Source organism: Uloborus diversus, chromosome 4, assembly GCF_026930045.1.
Source record: "Uloborus diversus isolate 005 chromosome 4, Udiv.v.3.1, whole genome shotgun sequence".
In the NCBI taxonomy this organism is placed as follows: Eukaryota; Metazoa; Arthropoda; class Arachnida; order Araneae; family Uloboridae; genus Uloborus; species Uloborus diversus.
Window position 1 is genome coordinate 173877325 of NC_072734.1, and position 18127 is coordinate 173895451.

The following is an 18127-nucleotide window of genomic DNA, read 5'->3' on the forward strand; positions in this document are numbered from 1 at the left end:
TGTTTAGAGTTTTAATGCTTTGAATTGAAACAGCTTTCCTTCTGCTTAAAAACAAACTGAAATCGGTCTTACTGTAATGGCGTAGTCAGATAACGCAAAAGAAGTTGAAATCCATGGAATCTAAAAGCTATAAGAAGATAAATTCTAAATGTGGCAACAAGTTTAATTTTTTCTAGAAGAAAAAATAAATAAAGAATTCAAACACTTTACTGCAGAAAAAAATTAAGTGCTTGTATTTTGAAGTAATAATGTTTTTCATATGCTTCAAAGGAACAGTCCTCTGTTTGGACAATTGGAGTAAACCCTTTCGACCTACAACTCACAGAAAAAAGGACAATAAAATGGAACAAAAAGAATCCCATAGTAACTTTAAATCGTAAAACAAATTTTTCTTGGGGGGGGGGGGAACCAGAAATAAAGTTTATGTGAGTTTTAAGTAGAGAAAATGATTTTGATCTGTTTTTACAAAAATGCAATAAAATTTCATTTCATTCAAAAAAATGCATTTTCTGAAAAAGTGATAGTGTGAAATCTGGAATGTATTAACGTTATTATTATAGCAATTTTCACGGACCAACAGAAAAACATGTCAGAAGAGGGTTAACGTATGAAACAGACAACATAAAATCAGGGTTCCACTGTATAATCCTTTTCTTAAAATTCAATATTTTCTTCCACTTCCAGGGTCTAGAGAAAGGCCATGAGAACTTAATATTTCATGCAAAATTAGGTTCTCTCTTGCCACAGTAAAAAAAAAATTCTAAGAATGTTTTTGTGCTATCCTTACCATTCTCTTTTCATCAACCATTACGAGTGGACAGATCGTATTGAATTGTGTGAGCAGATGTATTGAATTTTTATCTTACTTCATTAGTGAAAAATGAAGTCCACTCAAGTTAAAAACAAATCAAATTGGACAAAACTAAAATATATGTTTTAACCTCTAAATTATATAACACTTGTCTTTCAAATTTTGATGTTTTTGTTTTCTGACTGTGGAATTACTCATTTATTCTGGCAGTGCAGTCATTTTGCATTACAGTGAAAGATGACAATATTTCCTTCCTAACTCCTCACCAGATATTTAACTTTCATAAAAGGAGTTTAAATTATCAGATGCCTAATAATCCTTTGTTGAGTTTTCAAACAAAATTCATAATTTTTTTTTTTTTTTTAAAGAAGAATGTGTAGTCAACCCTTCTATTATGTTTCAATGTATTTGGAACTCATAAAATGAAGCTAGCAGCCTCATATCAGAAAATCTGCTAAATCTAGGCTTAAAAAAGAAAAAAAAAACTGTAAAGAAGGAAGAAATCAAGTTTTGAGTCATCCAAGTGGGTTTTAACCCCATTTACTAGTTAGTATTCTTTTATGGAAAATAGAGGTCACTTTTTTTTAGGTTTATGAATATTCTTAACCCTTTTGTTAACTTAGTCTCAAATTTGATAAAATATTCTCTAAATTAAGACTATTTGATTTATAGTTATTAAACACTTATATAACTTATGTATTTTGCAGGTAGTTTTTATCTTCCATATGGTGATGGTCCTCGTATTATGTCAATATTTGAACTTCTAGATTACATTGTAAATGAGGTAATAGTTTAAAATTATATTGTATTTTTGTGTAACGTATGAGTTTAATGCCTAAAAAATTTGATATGCTTTTGTGTTAGCACAAATCATTTACATAAATTATATTAATTTTGTATGATGCGCTTCTAAAAATTGCACTTGAAATGTATTTTTGCAAGAGGTTCCAAAATCCTTGTAAGAGCAATCTAAAAGAATTTTTTAATATATTAGGTAGTTATGCATATGCTATCCCTGCATGCTTTAGTTGGGGAGAGGTGGGGGTTGGGAGGAGGGGGGGTGGCTCGCTTTCTTGCAGTATTTGGTTTATTAATGTAGAAATAATGTAAATTAGTTTTGATTAAAAACTCTTTAGGTAAATAGATAAAAAAGTGTATGCTTTTTGTGTTAAAGCTGGTATAAGTAAATTAATCTATCCTGTTTTGGCCAAACAAAAGTTAGCCAACTATGACTAAAAAAAAGTACAAAAAGTTGTGTGCCCCTCAAATGTTTTTTTTTTCCAACTGCAACACTGCCTACTACTAATAAAATGCAGTGCATTTGCATCTGTTTGCGATATACAAAACAGACTAAACCCTAGCATTACCGAGTTTTTCACAAATATATTTTAGATTTTGGGTTTAACCGAACCATGGGGAACTGCAGCACCATTTTTATTTATTTATTTTTTTTTTTTTCAAATGTTTATTCACATTTTTAGTAAAATTACCATAGAAATTCACTTGTATAAAAGTGAAAAACTCCTTGCACATCTTAATATCAATCCAACAGCTCGGATTTTTCTCGCAAGACATAATTTGCTCAAAGTTTCTAAACTAATTAAAACAGGAGTTATAGGTATATTTTTGGTTCAGGTTTTAAGGCATTCCTAGATTCAATTTACAAGCCTACCAACTAGTGCTTTTTGCCCCTAAAAGTCTAGTTATCTTTGGTCCTTAAAAGTGCATTTCGTCCCATTTTTCTCGCAAGGAAGCTTTGAAAATTTACTTCTAGTGTGATTGTAAATTGCATGCAATCCATGGTTTGGACAATTTTAAAGACCTTGAAAACTGATTAAAATAAAAAGTTTCATATTCACATGTTTGAGAACCTTGAAAAATGTCAAAATATGTCTCCAATCCTAAAACTTTGTGATTGATTTTTAAAAGTTTCATTAAAAAAAACTTGTCAAAAGTTTTTCGGCTGTTGTTTTTCATAGTCTCGCCAATTTTATTTGTTTACCACAAAAATCCGAACATCTTTCAAAACAATTTTTTTTTTTTGAAAAACTTGTGTCAAGTTTAGTGCACTGAAAGAATTGCCTTATTTAAGACTACCACTCAACTAAATTTTCACAATTGGTACTCATTTAGTAAAAATCTCATCTTGCAGCTGTGCCAAATTATTATATTAACTGCCGATAGACGACTTTTGCCTCTAGCCCATCTAGGCTAATGATCTCTAATAAGAGCGAAAGTGCAGTAACTGAATGTGGCTGTGGTGGCCTGATCAGAATTGTTGTTGTGGTATGCCAGCTAAGCTGGCAATTTTTTGGTGTGTTGCTTATTTTTTCCAAAAGTACCGTAATGTGGTGTGAAGACCAACTTCATACATACCACAAGGACCTGTTTATAGGGTAGGCAATAGGGTGGAACGAAAAAAACAAAATTTTTATTTTCGAATTGTAATAGTGCAGAAAAGTTGCGATTGGTGAAGACTTACAAAACAAAACAAAAATTTTTAAAATCGGATAATATCTTCCGATCCCGCAACAAGCCTAAAAATTTGAAAAAAATTTAAAATTTCATGTTTTTAGCTTTTTTTAAAATTTTGCTCCAACGTTTCTTTTTAATACTCTAAGACGGAAAAGTTACGATTGGTGAAGCCTTCAGAAATTTAAAAAAACATATTGAAATCGAATAATACCTTCTGATCCAGAAACAAGAATGAAAAGTAAAAAAAAGGGAGAATTTCATCTTTTCTTAATGATTAAAAATAAAAAATTTCTTGCTGTTTTTTCCCCCGGTGTTACAGGGAAAAGCCTTTAAAAAAACCCTATATTACACATAACCATTAATTTATTTCTTGACTTTTAAGGTATCTTCTAAACATGCAAAACTACCATTCTTTTTTACAATAATGAAATATTTTCAAATAATAGAAAGTCACTAACTTCACACATCTTTTGACAGCTTGCGTATGGCAGGGGAATAGTTTTATATCCCAGTCGGGTATAGTGCCTGTTACAATAAAATTTTCAATGTCTTTGTTATGACCGTCTCGAAGAAAAGGTGGAGAAGATAGCTTTGTCGTGTTCCAATTAATAATCTCTATGTAATCTTCTGCTTCGAAATTTAGAGATGGAATGAAACTTTCTAATGCTTTTGCCTTTAGAAAGCAACTCTCTGGCTTTTAACACACTTTTAAACGCTAGTTCTCTTGTGTGCCTCCTTTCATCAAACACCATTGCCATTAATAAGTTTTCAAGATGCGCAAATAAAGAGTTTCTTTCAATGGCAGGGTAAACAACTTGTTTTAGATTGTCAGGTAAGTATCGATAGGTTTGAATTGTTCTGTAAACATGAATGTCACCGTCTGTGAAATTTTTGCGGTTCTTTATTTCAAACCAGACTGGCATGTAACATCGCAAAATAAAAGTCACTATGTGTTTTAACTCACCTGATAGGGTCGATACACTTACGTACAGTCTAAGAACTCTATTTGCACAAGTGAGCCATCTGGAATGTGAGAGTGGGCCGGGGTCACGATTTGACAAATCATTTGGACAATTGCCACCCTTTATAGCTTGAGATATATTTAAAAGATATCTTTGATCCTTGCTCAAACACTTTCTGTTTACATCTGGAATTGTACAGTCAATTGCTTGAAAACCTATTACCGGCAATTTTTCGCAACCTCCGAGTTCTCCTACTAATCCAGAAAACGAACTTGGGCCAGTTGTTACAATATACAAATGCCGAAAAAGATGGCGAAAAGGAAACTCAATGAAATGTAATAAACAAATAGCCCATTACAATGGTCGTCCAATATAAATTTCAAATTGACGAATTGCGCCACTTTTCCACCCAGTATTGATTTTAGTACCATCGCAACCTACGATGGCTAAACCATCCAGTGAAATTCTTTGTTCATTTCGATATAATACAATGCTATTCACTATGTCTTTGGCTGATCCAGAGTTTGGAGACACGTGGCCAATATAACCGGAATCAGGTTCTTTGATAATAGAAAATGTTCTTCTTTCACTGTTTGACAAAATTGCTTGGATTCATTTTTATTTAAAAATAAAGTGTCATCTTTTCTTCCGTCAAAATAAATACCCCGAACGGAGTCTTGTTTAATGCCACTTTGCAGATGTTTTCTATTTTGGCTTTTTTCTCTCCTATTATTTTGTCCATCAACAACTTTGTAAGTATCTGTTTCAGTCACTAAGTCAACGTCTTGAAGCACACTGGATGCTATGGCAGCAGTTGCAGGATCAGATACGCTGTAGTGCCGTAGTTTTCAGCTTAATCCTCATCTGCCACCGGGTTTGGGTCGGTTGACTTGTAATCATTATCAGTTTTTCTCTTGACTGAACAACTTGGTTGTTCTTCATTTGAAAGATCAGATTGATCTTTCATGACTGAAACGCACTCAGAAACTTTTCGTTTTAAGGCATAGGCTTTTCTTTGAAATCTTTTTTTCAACCTTTTTGTTTCCTTTTGGTCCAAAGTTCCAATTTTTCCTATGCCATGTTTCCTCTGAAGATAGAGAAATCTTTGTTCAGAGATCAGTATCTTTTCAGATTTTTCACACGTACATTTCATGTAAATTGGACATTCACAAATGTCTGGGGTCTTTTTACAAGTGCAAATAACATTCTTTACGCACTTACAGGCAGAGACGTCAAAGAGTTTCCTTCTTCACTTTTAAATTTATCAATCCTTTCTTTACACTTTGGTTTATCCTTGTCTCGGTTGTAAGATCTCATGAAATTGAGATTTTTTGTAGAAGATATCAATAAACTGAGCAATTCTTCTCAAGGAAACTGTAGGAATCGAGGCCTTATCAGAGATACATTTAACTTTTTGTCCTTAACATTTGAAAATCTCATTTTCGTATTATTGACTTTTCTAGGCAACTCAAATCTCTCTTGAAAGCAACTTTGAAGTACATTTTCATAAATAAGGAGTTTATTTGTTGGCAAATCTCTCGGGTGGCCAAATATAGGGCACTCAAAGGACTTTCTCGTAATTCTTTTCTGCAAAGATGGATTCATATTTGAAACACGTTAAACAGAGCAAATAGACATCACACGCACATTAGAAACATCGAGAAATACTGATGCCAGTACGACTGCTTTATTCATTTAAGTAAGATACCTATAGACACAAACCAACTAAAAAGCTCATAAATTCAAGATCGTGAGGCGCTAATGGGGCGTATTAGATGCATACACTGTACTGAACAAATGAGTCTCGCGGAATTAAAGGGCCATGTGAACTATTTCACAGGCAGGCTAGTACTAAAATATCACATTTATTTTATAAACAAACGTTCTTTCATTAGTATTTCATACCGAACTTATGAGGATCGTTAAACTAAAAGAAAAAAAAGCTGAAAAAGGGCTTAAAGTTTACATTTTTTTAAATATGTAGGTTCGTTGCGCGATCGGAAAATATTGTTTTATTTCAAAAAGATTTTTTTTTTTGCTTTGAAGTCTTCACTAAACGTAACTTCTCCGTTCTGTAGCCTGAAAAAGTACATTGAACCAAAAATGTTAAAAATTCGGAAAAAAACCTGAAATTCTCAACTTCTTCGATTTTTTAGGCTTGTTTCTGGATCAGAAGGTATTATTCGATTTCAATTTATTTTTTTATTTCTGAAGGCTTTACCAATCGTAACTTTTCCGTCACAGAGCCTTAAAAAGAAACATTAAAACAAAATTTTTGAAAAATCACTAAGAAAACACGAAATTTTCCATTTTTTCAAATACAGTCAAACCCCTCTATAGCGAACCCGGGATATAGCGATCTCCCGGTTGTAGCGAACCTTTTAATTGGTCCGAACTGAAGCCCTATGTCATTAATACAATTCCATATGCTTATAACGATCCAGAAACAGGAAAAAATCGGCTATAACGATCCTAAAATGTCTGATTTTTCAAGTTCTTCTTTGCACATGCCCCAATGAAATTCATTAGCGATTGTTCTCTCAGCAAACTCCATCTTCTACAATTCTCAACCCTTTTTCTAGGAAATCTCTAGTCCAAACCACATTCCTCATTTATTGTTCCTTGCAAGAGCAGCTGCTTCTTCAGGAGGGGGGCGAGCCGATTTTCAAGCTCCCTCAATTTTCTCAACTGGTTTTAGTCAGAGGACGAGATTATTGCTCACTCGTGCGTTTGCTCTGATTTTTAGTTTAATTTCCACTGCGGATAATCGTGTGAACATCATGGCCAGGCGAAATAGAAGCAAAGCATTTTCTGTTGAAGAAAATGCGCAATTAATTCGCAAATTAGAAAGTGGCGAAACCCAATCCTCCCTTTGCAAAAAATTTTCGCTCTCAAAATCTACTGTAGCCACTATTTGGCAGAACCGTGATGCAATTGTTTCTGCCTATGAAACAAACATAAACGGCTGTAAAAAAATGCGAAAAGCAGTAAGGGAAAATGTAGACGAAGCGTTATTTAAGTGGTTCACTCTGCAGAGGAACAGAAATGTACCGATAACGGGAGCCATTCTGCAGGCAAAGGCAAATGAATCTGCCGAACATTTTAATGAAAAAGGGTTTGTCTGTTCTAACGGGTGGTTGGATAGATTCAAGAAACGGCACAACATAACGAGTGGAAAAGTTGTGGGTGAAGCTGCAAGTGTGTGCTCTTCTGATGTGAAGGATTGGATGCAAAATGTGTGGCCGGACATCATTCGAGATTACGACGAAAAGGATATGTTTAACGCCGACGAAGCGGGCTTATTTTATAAGCTGACTCCAAATCAAACATTGAAGTTAAAAGGTGAAAAATGTGTCGGCGGAAAACACTCCAACACAGGGATAACCACTTATTTGTGCTAACATGACTGGCTCTGAAAAACGAAAGTTGATGGTTATTGGAAAATCGAATAAACCCAGGTGCTTTAAGAACGTGAAGAAACTCTCTCTAGTTTATAAATCAAACAAAAAATCTTGGGTCCATTTCTGCTGCAAAAGCAGCTGTAAATATTTTGAACAATTTTTTTGCGAATGAAAACATTGACAAACATATTGTGGATTCTTTTGCAGTAGTTGAGAAAAAAAATGATATGTATATAAAATCCAAAAGTTTTCAACCGAAAATAACGTCTTACTTCCATGCTACTGATAAATAAAAAAAAGTAAAATTTTAATTTGCTTATTATTGAGTAAAATATAGTTACTAGTTATTTCTAAAACTTAATTTTATTACCCTAACTACTAATTAAGTCATTGTGCAATTATGATGATTATTATTGTAAAATATTACCGAATTTTGGCTATTTTTTGGAAAATCGGATGTAGCGAACCCCCGGTTATAGCGATCTCTCAAGTCGGTCCGTTGAGGGTTCGTTATAGCGGGGTTTGACTGTATTCAGGCTCGTTGCGGGATCGGAAGATATTATCCGATTTTAAAAATGTTTGTTTTGTTTTGCAAGTCTTCACCAATTGCAACTTTTCCGCACTATTACGATTCGAAAGTAAAAACTTTGTTTTTTTCGTTCCACCCTAGTAGGCAACCATTAACAACACATAACAACACATTCACACAAAGAAAGGACAAGAGAGAAAAAGTATGTCATGCTCGAGCTGGGATTTGAACCCGGAACTTCTGTCGCAGTCAGACTTCTCTGACGAAACTAGAGGGGTCCGGGGTTGCTTGTGAGCCAATCAAAGATCTAAAAATTGCTCAAATGGTGACTTGCACTTAAAACATGTTCGTAATCACTAAGTCCCATTTGAAATCAATACCTCTGGAGGTGCTGGATCAGGAGTAGCTACTCTCCTGATCTGGATAAAAAGGGAGGAAACTGCTCTCTTCAGAGCCCTATCCAACCGGTTAACACTAGAACTGCGGAAGCGGTCATTTTGACGTAAAGCATTTTTTGCCAACTGCTCCTCTGTATCTTCATAAAATGCTTATTCTTTTCTTGACTTTTCCTAAATCATCGTGCTGTATAATAATATAAAGGTTTCAAGAAAATTGTATGTTTTTATAACCCCAAATAAAGGGCTATACCTAAAGGGAGGGCAGGTGCCATTTCGACTCTTTTGAGAGAAAAAAGGAATACAAATGCATTTACTAATACTAAAACAAATCAGAAACTCAAAAATGCCTCTTAGAATGTAGCCTTGCACAAACTTGATGCTTTAAAAATGTTTTTGCACATCCAAGAGAGCATTAGCCACAAGTTTCTGATATGCAACTGATACAGCACTGGTTATTTGGGAAAATTTTAAACTTTTTTGTTTCAAATACTTGATTATACATCCTTAAAATCAAAAAAATATTTAAATAAACTGTATTTTTGTTCATATGTTTTTTTTTTCAAACTATTTTTTACAAGTACATAATATTAAGTACGGAACTAGGCAGATTTTTTTCTCTGAGGTCAAAATGACCCCTGCTGTATTTCTAGGTATACAAAGTCTGCTGTAATTCTAGTGTTAAACAACATGTAATGGTAGGTACCGGGACTCTGGAATGTAGTGTAATGAGTAACTGAATATCATAGTTGAGCTGCTCGTACACATTCGTAATTTAATGAAGTGGCCTAGAAATGAATAAATATTCTTGGAGCTGTATTATTTATTATGTTTGAAATTTCACATCACATGCCTTTTTTTAGCCTCCACCTTCTGTGCCAGCAAGTGTATTTTCATTAGAGTTTAAAGACCTTGTGGATAGATGGTAAGCTCCAATTTCATTGATTTTGAGATTGTAAATATATTTTGTACTAGCGGTACATGCACAGCTTTGCACGTAGTAGAAAATTATTAGGTCATTTGACTCGCCTGTATATTTACAGTTAACATCTACTTTTTTTTAAAGATCTCTTCATATTTTTGGCAGATTTGAAAACTTAACCTGTTGCTTAAGAGAAACCAACCTTAGAAATATTTTAAAAGGGGGAAGAGAGTTTCCCTTCCTTGCTTAAAACGCAAAATAAGACATTTTTCTGAAATTAAACACTATAGAAAGAGGATTATACTATCAATATTTTAATATTTTACTGAACATAATTCCATAAGAACTAAGAAAATAAAAGCAGAAGATTTTTTTCTTAACAATTAAAATATTTCAATTTAATTTTTTCAATAAAAAAAAAGGATTTGGATTTCAAAAATAAGTGCATTTTTGGAATGTTAAAACAAGATAAACAATCAAAATGAATAAAAGAGCAAATAACCATGATAACAACAAAAGTCGAATGAAATTTGCGTTCAAAACAGAAAATATCTTCAATTTTTGATTTTATTCTCGAGCTTAATCATTTAGAAAAGTTTGGCTTGCTGAAGGTAAGCCTTGGAGTTAGGTTTTCTTAAACAATTCTTGTAGTTCTCCGAATACTCGTAGGAACTTCAAACAAACTTCATCTGATGCAGAAAATTTCAAGCTTTCTAATGACCTAAAACTTAAAAATGTGAATGAAATATTTCTCTCCCATTCAAATTAGTGTGAAAAATGAGCTTAAAAAATTGAAATAAAAACAGAACAAAATCGAAATTTCAAAAAATCGCTCCGAAGTGCACATCCCCACGCTGCCAACTAATTTTCGGACGAATTTCATGAAAATCGGCCGAACAGTCTAGGTGCTATGCTCGTCACAGAGATCGAAACATCCAGACTTTCAGCTTTATTATTAGTAAAGAAAAGATCACTATGAGGAAGTAACTAGTTTTGATTTATCTATATTTTCAATTGCTCACAACTTAAGACAAATGGTCTGGTAATTAACTATGTACTCGTATGTATCTTTTATTGATAAATAGAGGAAAAAAAACCAATACAAGCATGTTCAATAAATAATTATGATAGTTTTAAAAATAGCAAATTAATAATAACATGGTTGAAAAAAAATTTTAATGTGTACGAAACCCCTTTTTATTTTTGCTTTATACTCATGGTAGAAATAACAAACACTAACAATTATCTGTGATTATTTCATGAAGATCAAGTTTTGTGAATGCTTAGAGAAAAAGAGTTAATCGTGGAAAAAGTCAATCAAAAAAAAAAAAAACTATGTGACTGGATTAGTTAAAGAAAGAAAATATTTCTTTTAAATAAACTTATTAATTACTATATAAATTCAAGTATGCTCAGATGTAATCTTTGCAATTTCAGTGAAACTCAAAAATTTAAATGAACACAATCATTTCTGCATATGTATTCTCAAATATATTTTGACAAATTCTTGAATTAAAAACTTTAAAGAAACTTAATCATTTTAAAAATATGTAACTCAAATATACTTTGAAAAATTCTTAATTTAAGTTACTCAAATATGCATAATACTTTCAGTAATATCAATTTTTGCTAACAGCATAATACATAATATACCTTTTGCATTTACATTTTCATAAAATTCATTTGGTGTGTTTTTCTCAAACAATAAATAATACTTTTTCTAACACACTTAATTTTTTGAAAGTCTATCTTTTTCATAGTCAATCAATGTAATTGAATTATGCAAGCTGCAATGTCATAGATTCATTAAGTTGATTTAGTAAATAATCCCATCTTCTTTTTTGTGGTACATAATGGACTCACATATCATTTGTCTGAAGACAAGTTACATGATTCTTATGTATGTCACTTTTTGAACAAATTTGTATGAACACACCTTTCAACCAAAAGAATTATTAGTTGTATTTCATGCATACAAGAATTTGTTGTTGAAGAAAAGGTTATTTAAATCTGCCAGCAAATGAAAAATTAAGTATGCAATAAAAAAGGACTGTCAAGGTATGACAGTTGAAAATTGCTTCTACATTTGAAAGCATCAATAGCCTGTTTAGTGATATTTTGACAGTTGAAATTTTACCCTAACTCCAGTGGATTAACCCTAAACTCCAAGAAATAGCGTTCATTGTTGACCACATTTTTGTTTCTTCATTCTTCTACAATGACAGTCTTACCAGTAAAACAGTGAAGTTAACAGATCCAGTTCAGTCTTGTCAAAATAAAGCATTTCCCTGCATGTCAATCATTGCCATAAAATATTATCATGCCCTGGCGTGACTTTCATTGTTGATGTCAGCATTACTTGATCATTCGCGATTATATACATTAGAATGTTTCAAATGAAAATGCAAAAAGCCTATTTAGAAAGACATTTTGAAATGAAAGTTTAGATGTCGAATTAGATGAAACAGGTTTTTAAAAAATATTTTACGCTAGCTGCGTCACCCGGCTTTGCACGGTCTACCTCGAAAGTAAAAGTTATGTCAAGTGACGCCTGTTCAACCCTCAGGCTTGAACAAATAGAAAAAAAAGTCAGTAAAGTTTTGTGGCAGTTTGCAGAAAAATAACTAAAAAGTAAACATTTTAAATCCCCCGATTACAGGAAAAGCCTTTAAAACAAAATCAAGAATTATACTTCTTCATCTTCGAGAAAAAAATGGCAACATATCTTTCGTCTGAATGATTTTCTTCACGCTGTAAATTTTAACCATAGACTAATAATAAGAATAGACCGAGCTATGGCAACCCTTTTGCTGCTCATAAACCAAACCATGTGACTGGTGGATATCCTAGCAACAGCGGGCGTTGATCGAAGCAGACGATCAACGCGAGCGAGAAATAAAATAAATAGAATTGATGGAACACGGAAGAATGATCTTTTATGGAGTCCGATTTGTAAATTTGTTATTCTAAGTTGTAAATATTTTGTTAATATAGTTAGTTTTTCGTTTAGATAGTATTGTGCATTTTCTTTAGTCAATTTCAATAACTCCCTAAGCTATAAAAGATGCGAGCGACCAAGAAGAATCGGCAAACGGTAAGATTTTCACCTACAATTTCAATTTAAGATACCGATTAGTACATTTTTGCGTTAACGCAAAACGTTTACGCCATTTCGTTCACGCCAACACTGACAGCTCCAAATGAAATAAAAGTTACTGAAAACTGATCAAAAACTATTACTAATGTCAAAATAATGCATAACTAAAAGAAAAACAGTTCAATCTCTGCACCTGGAATTTTTTTAATGAAAGCACATTGTCTTAAAATGCATGTCGAGTGCCAAACTATAGATAATGCTGCCATCTAGCAACCATGCTGCCAAAGTCTTCGCCAAGCCCTTCCACCAGTCACATGATACATCTATGAACCAATTTTCTTCATCAGCAAGAATGAGAAAGCTCGGTCTACTCTTATTATTAGTCTATGATTTTAACAAAAGCATTGTTGAGATGAATCATTGATCATTGAAAAATAATTTATAAATTGAAGAAAGCCTTCGAAAAAGAGGGATTTTGTGTCAAAATTTAAGTGTCCTAATTGAAAGTTTTCAATTGATATCTCTGCTAATTATTATCGGACGATTATGTTAAATAGCCAAACATGAAAACAGGAAGATTACGAATCCATCGATACCTGGTTCGATGGTCAGTTGACTATCTTTCGGGAGAAGCTTGGACATACATAGGTACATACCCTCAGTTTTTAATTATATAAGATAATAGTCTGGCTCTGCTTTCTTACAATTTCATCGCTCATAAGAAGTGAAGCATCAATAAGACACAAAAAGACGTCCAAATGGATTAAACGGCATGATGAAGATGGTGATACTGAAAGAGCAACGATTTCTCATTTTCAGGAGAAATGATTGCACTAACAAGATACTCGGCATAAACAGGAAATGCAACTAGAATAGAGCTGATTCGTTTACTAGCTTTTCACCAATGCAGTTGTCAGAAATGATTAGCATTCTAAAGCAAATATCTCGCACTGAGACAATATGTGAAACGACTCTAGCAGGCAAGAATAAAGTACCCTAACTGCAGAAATGCCTTTAGTTGCTTTCATCCTACCTAAATTCTGTGAATGGGCTGGGAAAGGGTAACTTAGTAATTGTTAAAAGTGCAATTTTGAATGCAAGAGAATTTTTGTCTGTCTGAGGATATAAATTGGGAAGAATTCAAGTGCTGAATTATGAAAATCATCAAATATTAAGAAAAACAAACATAAATACAGTAAAAAATGTGAAGTTGACAACCTGTCTATGTTGACCGCTTCTTTCAGGCACAGAATCATATAAATCAACCTCTGTAAGTTGACCACCTGTTTAACTTGATCACTGAAGTATTGCACTGCGAGTGGTCAACTTACACAGGTTTCACTGTATATGGACTTAATAAATTAATTTTACTAAGTGTGGAAAACTTAAAATAAATATTTGATTATTAATTAATGACATTGATTAAATCTCATTCAATGTCATGAGAAATAGTTTCTCATTACACAGTTGTTCACCAATGCTCTTACTTCTGTTTTTTATCTTTATTATTATTTATTTTATTTATTTATTTATTTTTTATTTTTAAATGTATTTCTAAAAACAATTTCTTCTACTAGAATAATATTTTTTCCTTCTATTTCAGCTTGAAGAAAAATCCAGCAGAGAGAGCTGATTTGAAATTTTTAACAGTAAGTTTTATCTGTATTTGTTTGTTAATTTATGTACAATGTTTCCTGATATTTTTTTACATGTAAATTTTGTTAAGTCTTCTAATTATCCCTCCTCCCCCTCCCCCACTGTTGCTCCTCCCCTCTTTACAACAAGTTCTTTTTTTTTCCAACTTAAGATAATGAGCAATATAACGAAATAAAGAAAACTGCATTGATTCATTGAAATTTTATCTCTTTGAATTGATGTATTTCTTTTTGGGAGTAATTTTTTGGGGGAGCAGGAGGGGGGGGGGGGCTTGGCCCAGGCGACAACTTCTAAAAGGCAGCCAATTCACCCTATGTCTGTGTTTTTTTCATTGATACTCAATATGAAAACTTAAGAAGGATGGGTGAGGGTGGCAGTTTCAGTCACTTGCCCCTGTTTGAAAAATTGTAGATCATGGAGTAGAGGAAAAGTGAAAATTTCTTGTATTTTTTATTCTTACTGTGACAAAATAGCAATTTCAAGATCATAGCCAAATATACATTTCAATTCTTTAGAAAAATTAATGATATTGAAGTTTATAAAGGAAGTTTGAGTTAAGGAGCTTTCAATAATTTTTTCGAAGTATTTCCATCGAAGAAGTAGTCAAATAATGGACTTTTTAAAATGGCATGTGTTTTATCAAAAGCTGTATAAAAACAAATTTTATATTTAAAACGCAATGCAGTCTATATTCGTAAACATGCAAAGAACCTCATTTATCTGTAGTTAATAGCAAGTAATTAAGACACAAGATTTTCTCAGCTCAAAATAGTGAAAGGTATTAAAAATGAGCTAATACATAGATGAAACGTTGAATTGTTATATTTTCATGAAATAAATTTTTACTTTGAAAAACCTTCTAAAACTTCAAACTTTGAGCGACTTACTTTATTTTTTACCAATTTTACGGAAGCCAGCTGCTGACCTTAAAGGATCAAAAGTTACATTTTAAAAAATCCAGTCAAAAAGGTTTTCCAATTAGAAATTTTTCTATCCAATTTTTAGCAACAATCAAAAATTCAAAAACTGTTGTCTACACTTTATTACATTTCAGAGTTACCACTTCGCTCCTTTTTGGTGGAAGAGTCGTTCTTTAGCCGAATCTTCCACTTTTCCACTTGGCACTTAATTTCTCCAGTTTTTTTTTTTTTTTTTTTTAACATCCAGGATGAAAATAAAAACTGACTCTTTGTGCCCTGTCAAAAACTTTTGCACTGGTAAAGTACATCTATGTTCTTCCTTTTCTACAAATCCGAAAATATCGTTTCACATCGAGTACCTTTTTGCAGCACTCCAGTATGCCAAGACACACCAGCTGAGAAGTGCTGATCCAAGTGACTGATTGAAAGCAATTTATGTTCTTAAGTTGAAAATTACTTTTTTCTTCTTTATGGGGCTGTGTTAGAAGCACTCTTTATGCAGAGCTAGTGTAATCCCACAATATGGCATGCAATCTTTCCTGTGCCATCATTAAGGCACGACTGGCAATGACACAAGAGAAATTTGACGTCTAGTTTCCCACCAGGTGGAGACACCTGGACTCTCTTTGATTTGAAACCACATTAGGGCTTTAAATTTACCTAAGGTTCTCAAACCCAAAGAATACCCAAGGGATATTTTTCCTTCCCCCATAACCATTCAAAATGGGCACTGACAATTTTCTGTGAAAACTCTACTGACTGGGCACTTGGACAGTGACTCAGAACTTGGGCCCAAAGCCACAACGCCTCACAATGAACAGTACAAAGCTCAAAAGTGCAGTTTTTGCATATTTTTTTTGTAATCAAATCTGTAGGAAAGAAGGCTAAAGTTATCAAATCTTACAAAATATTATTATTTTTTTGATAAAAATTAAGATAGTAAATTTTTTAGAGACTAATAATCTATTGACTAGTTTTCAGTACGTTTTCAGGAAAGGTAAATCTTGTGCAAGTAATTAATTACATTTCTACGACAAAGTTACCATGGCTTTAGACAATAAGAAGCCTGTAGATGTTGTTTACATTGATTTTCAAAAAGCTTTTGCTAAGGTACCGCATTTTGCTCTACTTAGCAAATTAGCTGATGTAGGAATAGGAGGGAAAATTTTCATTTGAGTAAAAAACTGGCTGACCGGAAGGAAACAAAGGGTAGTTGTAAGGGGAAGTTATTCTAAATGGAGTGAGGTTTTAAGTGAGGTTCTTCAGGGATCAGTGTTAGGGCTTGTTTTGTTCATTGTTTTTATGAACGATATTCATAAAAATATTTCTGGGAATATGAATTGTTTTACTGATGGTGTTTGTTTTACTGATGGTGTCAAAGTTATGAGGACTGTAGAAAATGATGAACAAGCAAATCAGCTGCAAGAGAATCTAGATCATATTGCAGATTGGGCTGATAAATGGGGTATGGCTGTTAATGTTGGGAAATGTCAAGTGCTACATTTAGGGCATGGGAAATGTGCCCAAGTTATTATTTGCAAGGTTCAGTCATTAGTCAAGCAGTAAAGTTACTGATCTGGGCGTCTTAATAAGTCAGGATTTAAAGTTCAGTCAACAGTGCAGCATAGCTAGTAACAAAGCCAATAAGATGCTTGAATGTATCAATAGATCTATTTCAAACAAATCTAAAGAAGTTCTTCTGCCCTTATATAGAAGTTTGTTAAGACCTCATTTGGAGTATGCTGTTCAGTTTTGGTCTTCTTACCTTAAGAAAGATATTAATGTATTGGAAAGGGTTCAAAGGCAGGCTAATAAATGGACTTTCTCATTTAGACTATGATTCCAGGCTTAAAAGGCTAAAAATGTACAGTCTTGAGCAAAGGAGGGACCGAGGGGACATGATTCAGTTGTTTAAATTTATTATTAAAATGAAAGATGGTTACGGGGATGAAGTTTCGCTCTGAAAACAGGACAAGAGGTCATTGTTTTAAGCTATTTCAATCTCAGGTTAACATGGATATTAGGAAAAATTATTATTTTAGCAGGGTAGTGGAACCTTGGAACAGCTAACAGAAAGAGGTGGTAATGAGCAAGGGAGTAAATAGTTTTAAGAGGGCCATTGATCTTCACTGGGGATTGTAAATTGACTAGGACCAGACTAGCTGGGCCCAGAGCCTGTTGCTGGTTGTCACATTTGTATTTGTATAATCAGTTTTTTACAAAATCTAGTTTTAGGTGACCGAGGTTGAGCATTTCTTGCAAGAGATCTGCTGCGTGTCAAAATAGCTCATACTTCTATCATTATCTGTGTTATTGTTGTTTTTGAAAAAAATAAAAATGATGCCTATTGTTCTTTATTAACGTGGAAACATTTTTCTTCTTTTTTAGACCCATGCATTTGTGAAAAGATCTGAGGCTGAGGAAGTTGACTTTGCTGGTTGGGTTTGTCAGACCATGGGTCTCGACTCATCTACTCCCACAAAAATATCACCAGATGGTTAAAAACATTATTCTAACCTTTCTAAGCATTTAATTTTGTGACACATACTTCTTGATGGCTTTGGTGTCGACCTTTTTTGAGCATTGTAAACCTAGCTGTTATTCAAGGTGTGTGTAATTAGTGAAATATGCTTTTTAGCGATATTTTATGCTTTGCATAAATTGTTCGTATAATTTGCTGATTTCTGGAGTAGGGTTGATTTTATAAATTAACCTAATTTATTTTTAAAAAATATATTTTATGCTGATGTATTAGTTTTATTTTAAATTTTGTTTTTATGTAATGTTTATTATTCAAACATTGCTTTAGTTAGTATTTAGAAACCAAAAATTTTATGGGTTTCATTTTTGAACTCCAGTCTATGTAAGAGTGTTGAAAATCATTTTAATATTATTTTTCAAAATCTAGTCATTATTTCACAGCATTTTTTTTTTTTTTAATAACGTATAGACATTCCTG

The 18127-nt window shown here is 32.9% G+C and overlaps 1 protein-coding gene across 1 annotated transcript in view; it reads left to right on the forward strand.

Annotated features, from left to right (window-relative positions):
- The window catches only part of LOC129221477 (dual specificity mitogen-activated protein kinase kinase 1-like), a 59304-nt gene extending 41563 nt beyond the window's left edge, over positions 1-17741 (forward strand). Inside the window, exons 8-12 of the mRNA XM_054855957.1 lie at positions 1519-1595; positions 9437-9498; positions 14196-14241; positions 14982-14984; positions 17557-17741. Of these exons, the coding sequence (XP_054711932.1) occupies positions 1519-1595; positions 9437-9498; positions 14196-14241; positions 14982-14984; positions 17557-17670 (302 nt within the window). The 3' untranslated portion in view covers positions 17671-17741. The remainder of the gene's footprint in view (positions 1-1518; positions 1596-9436; positions 9499-14195; positions 14242-14981; positions 14985-17556) is intronic.
- Positions 17742-18127: the final 386 nt, after the last annotated feature.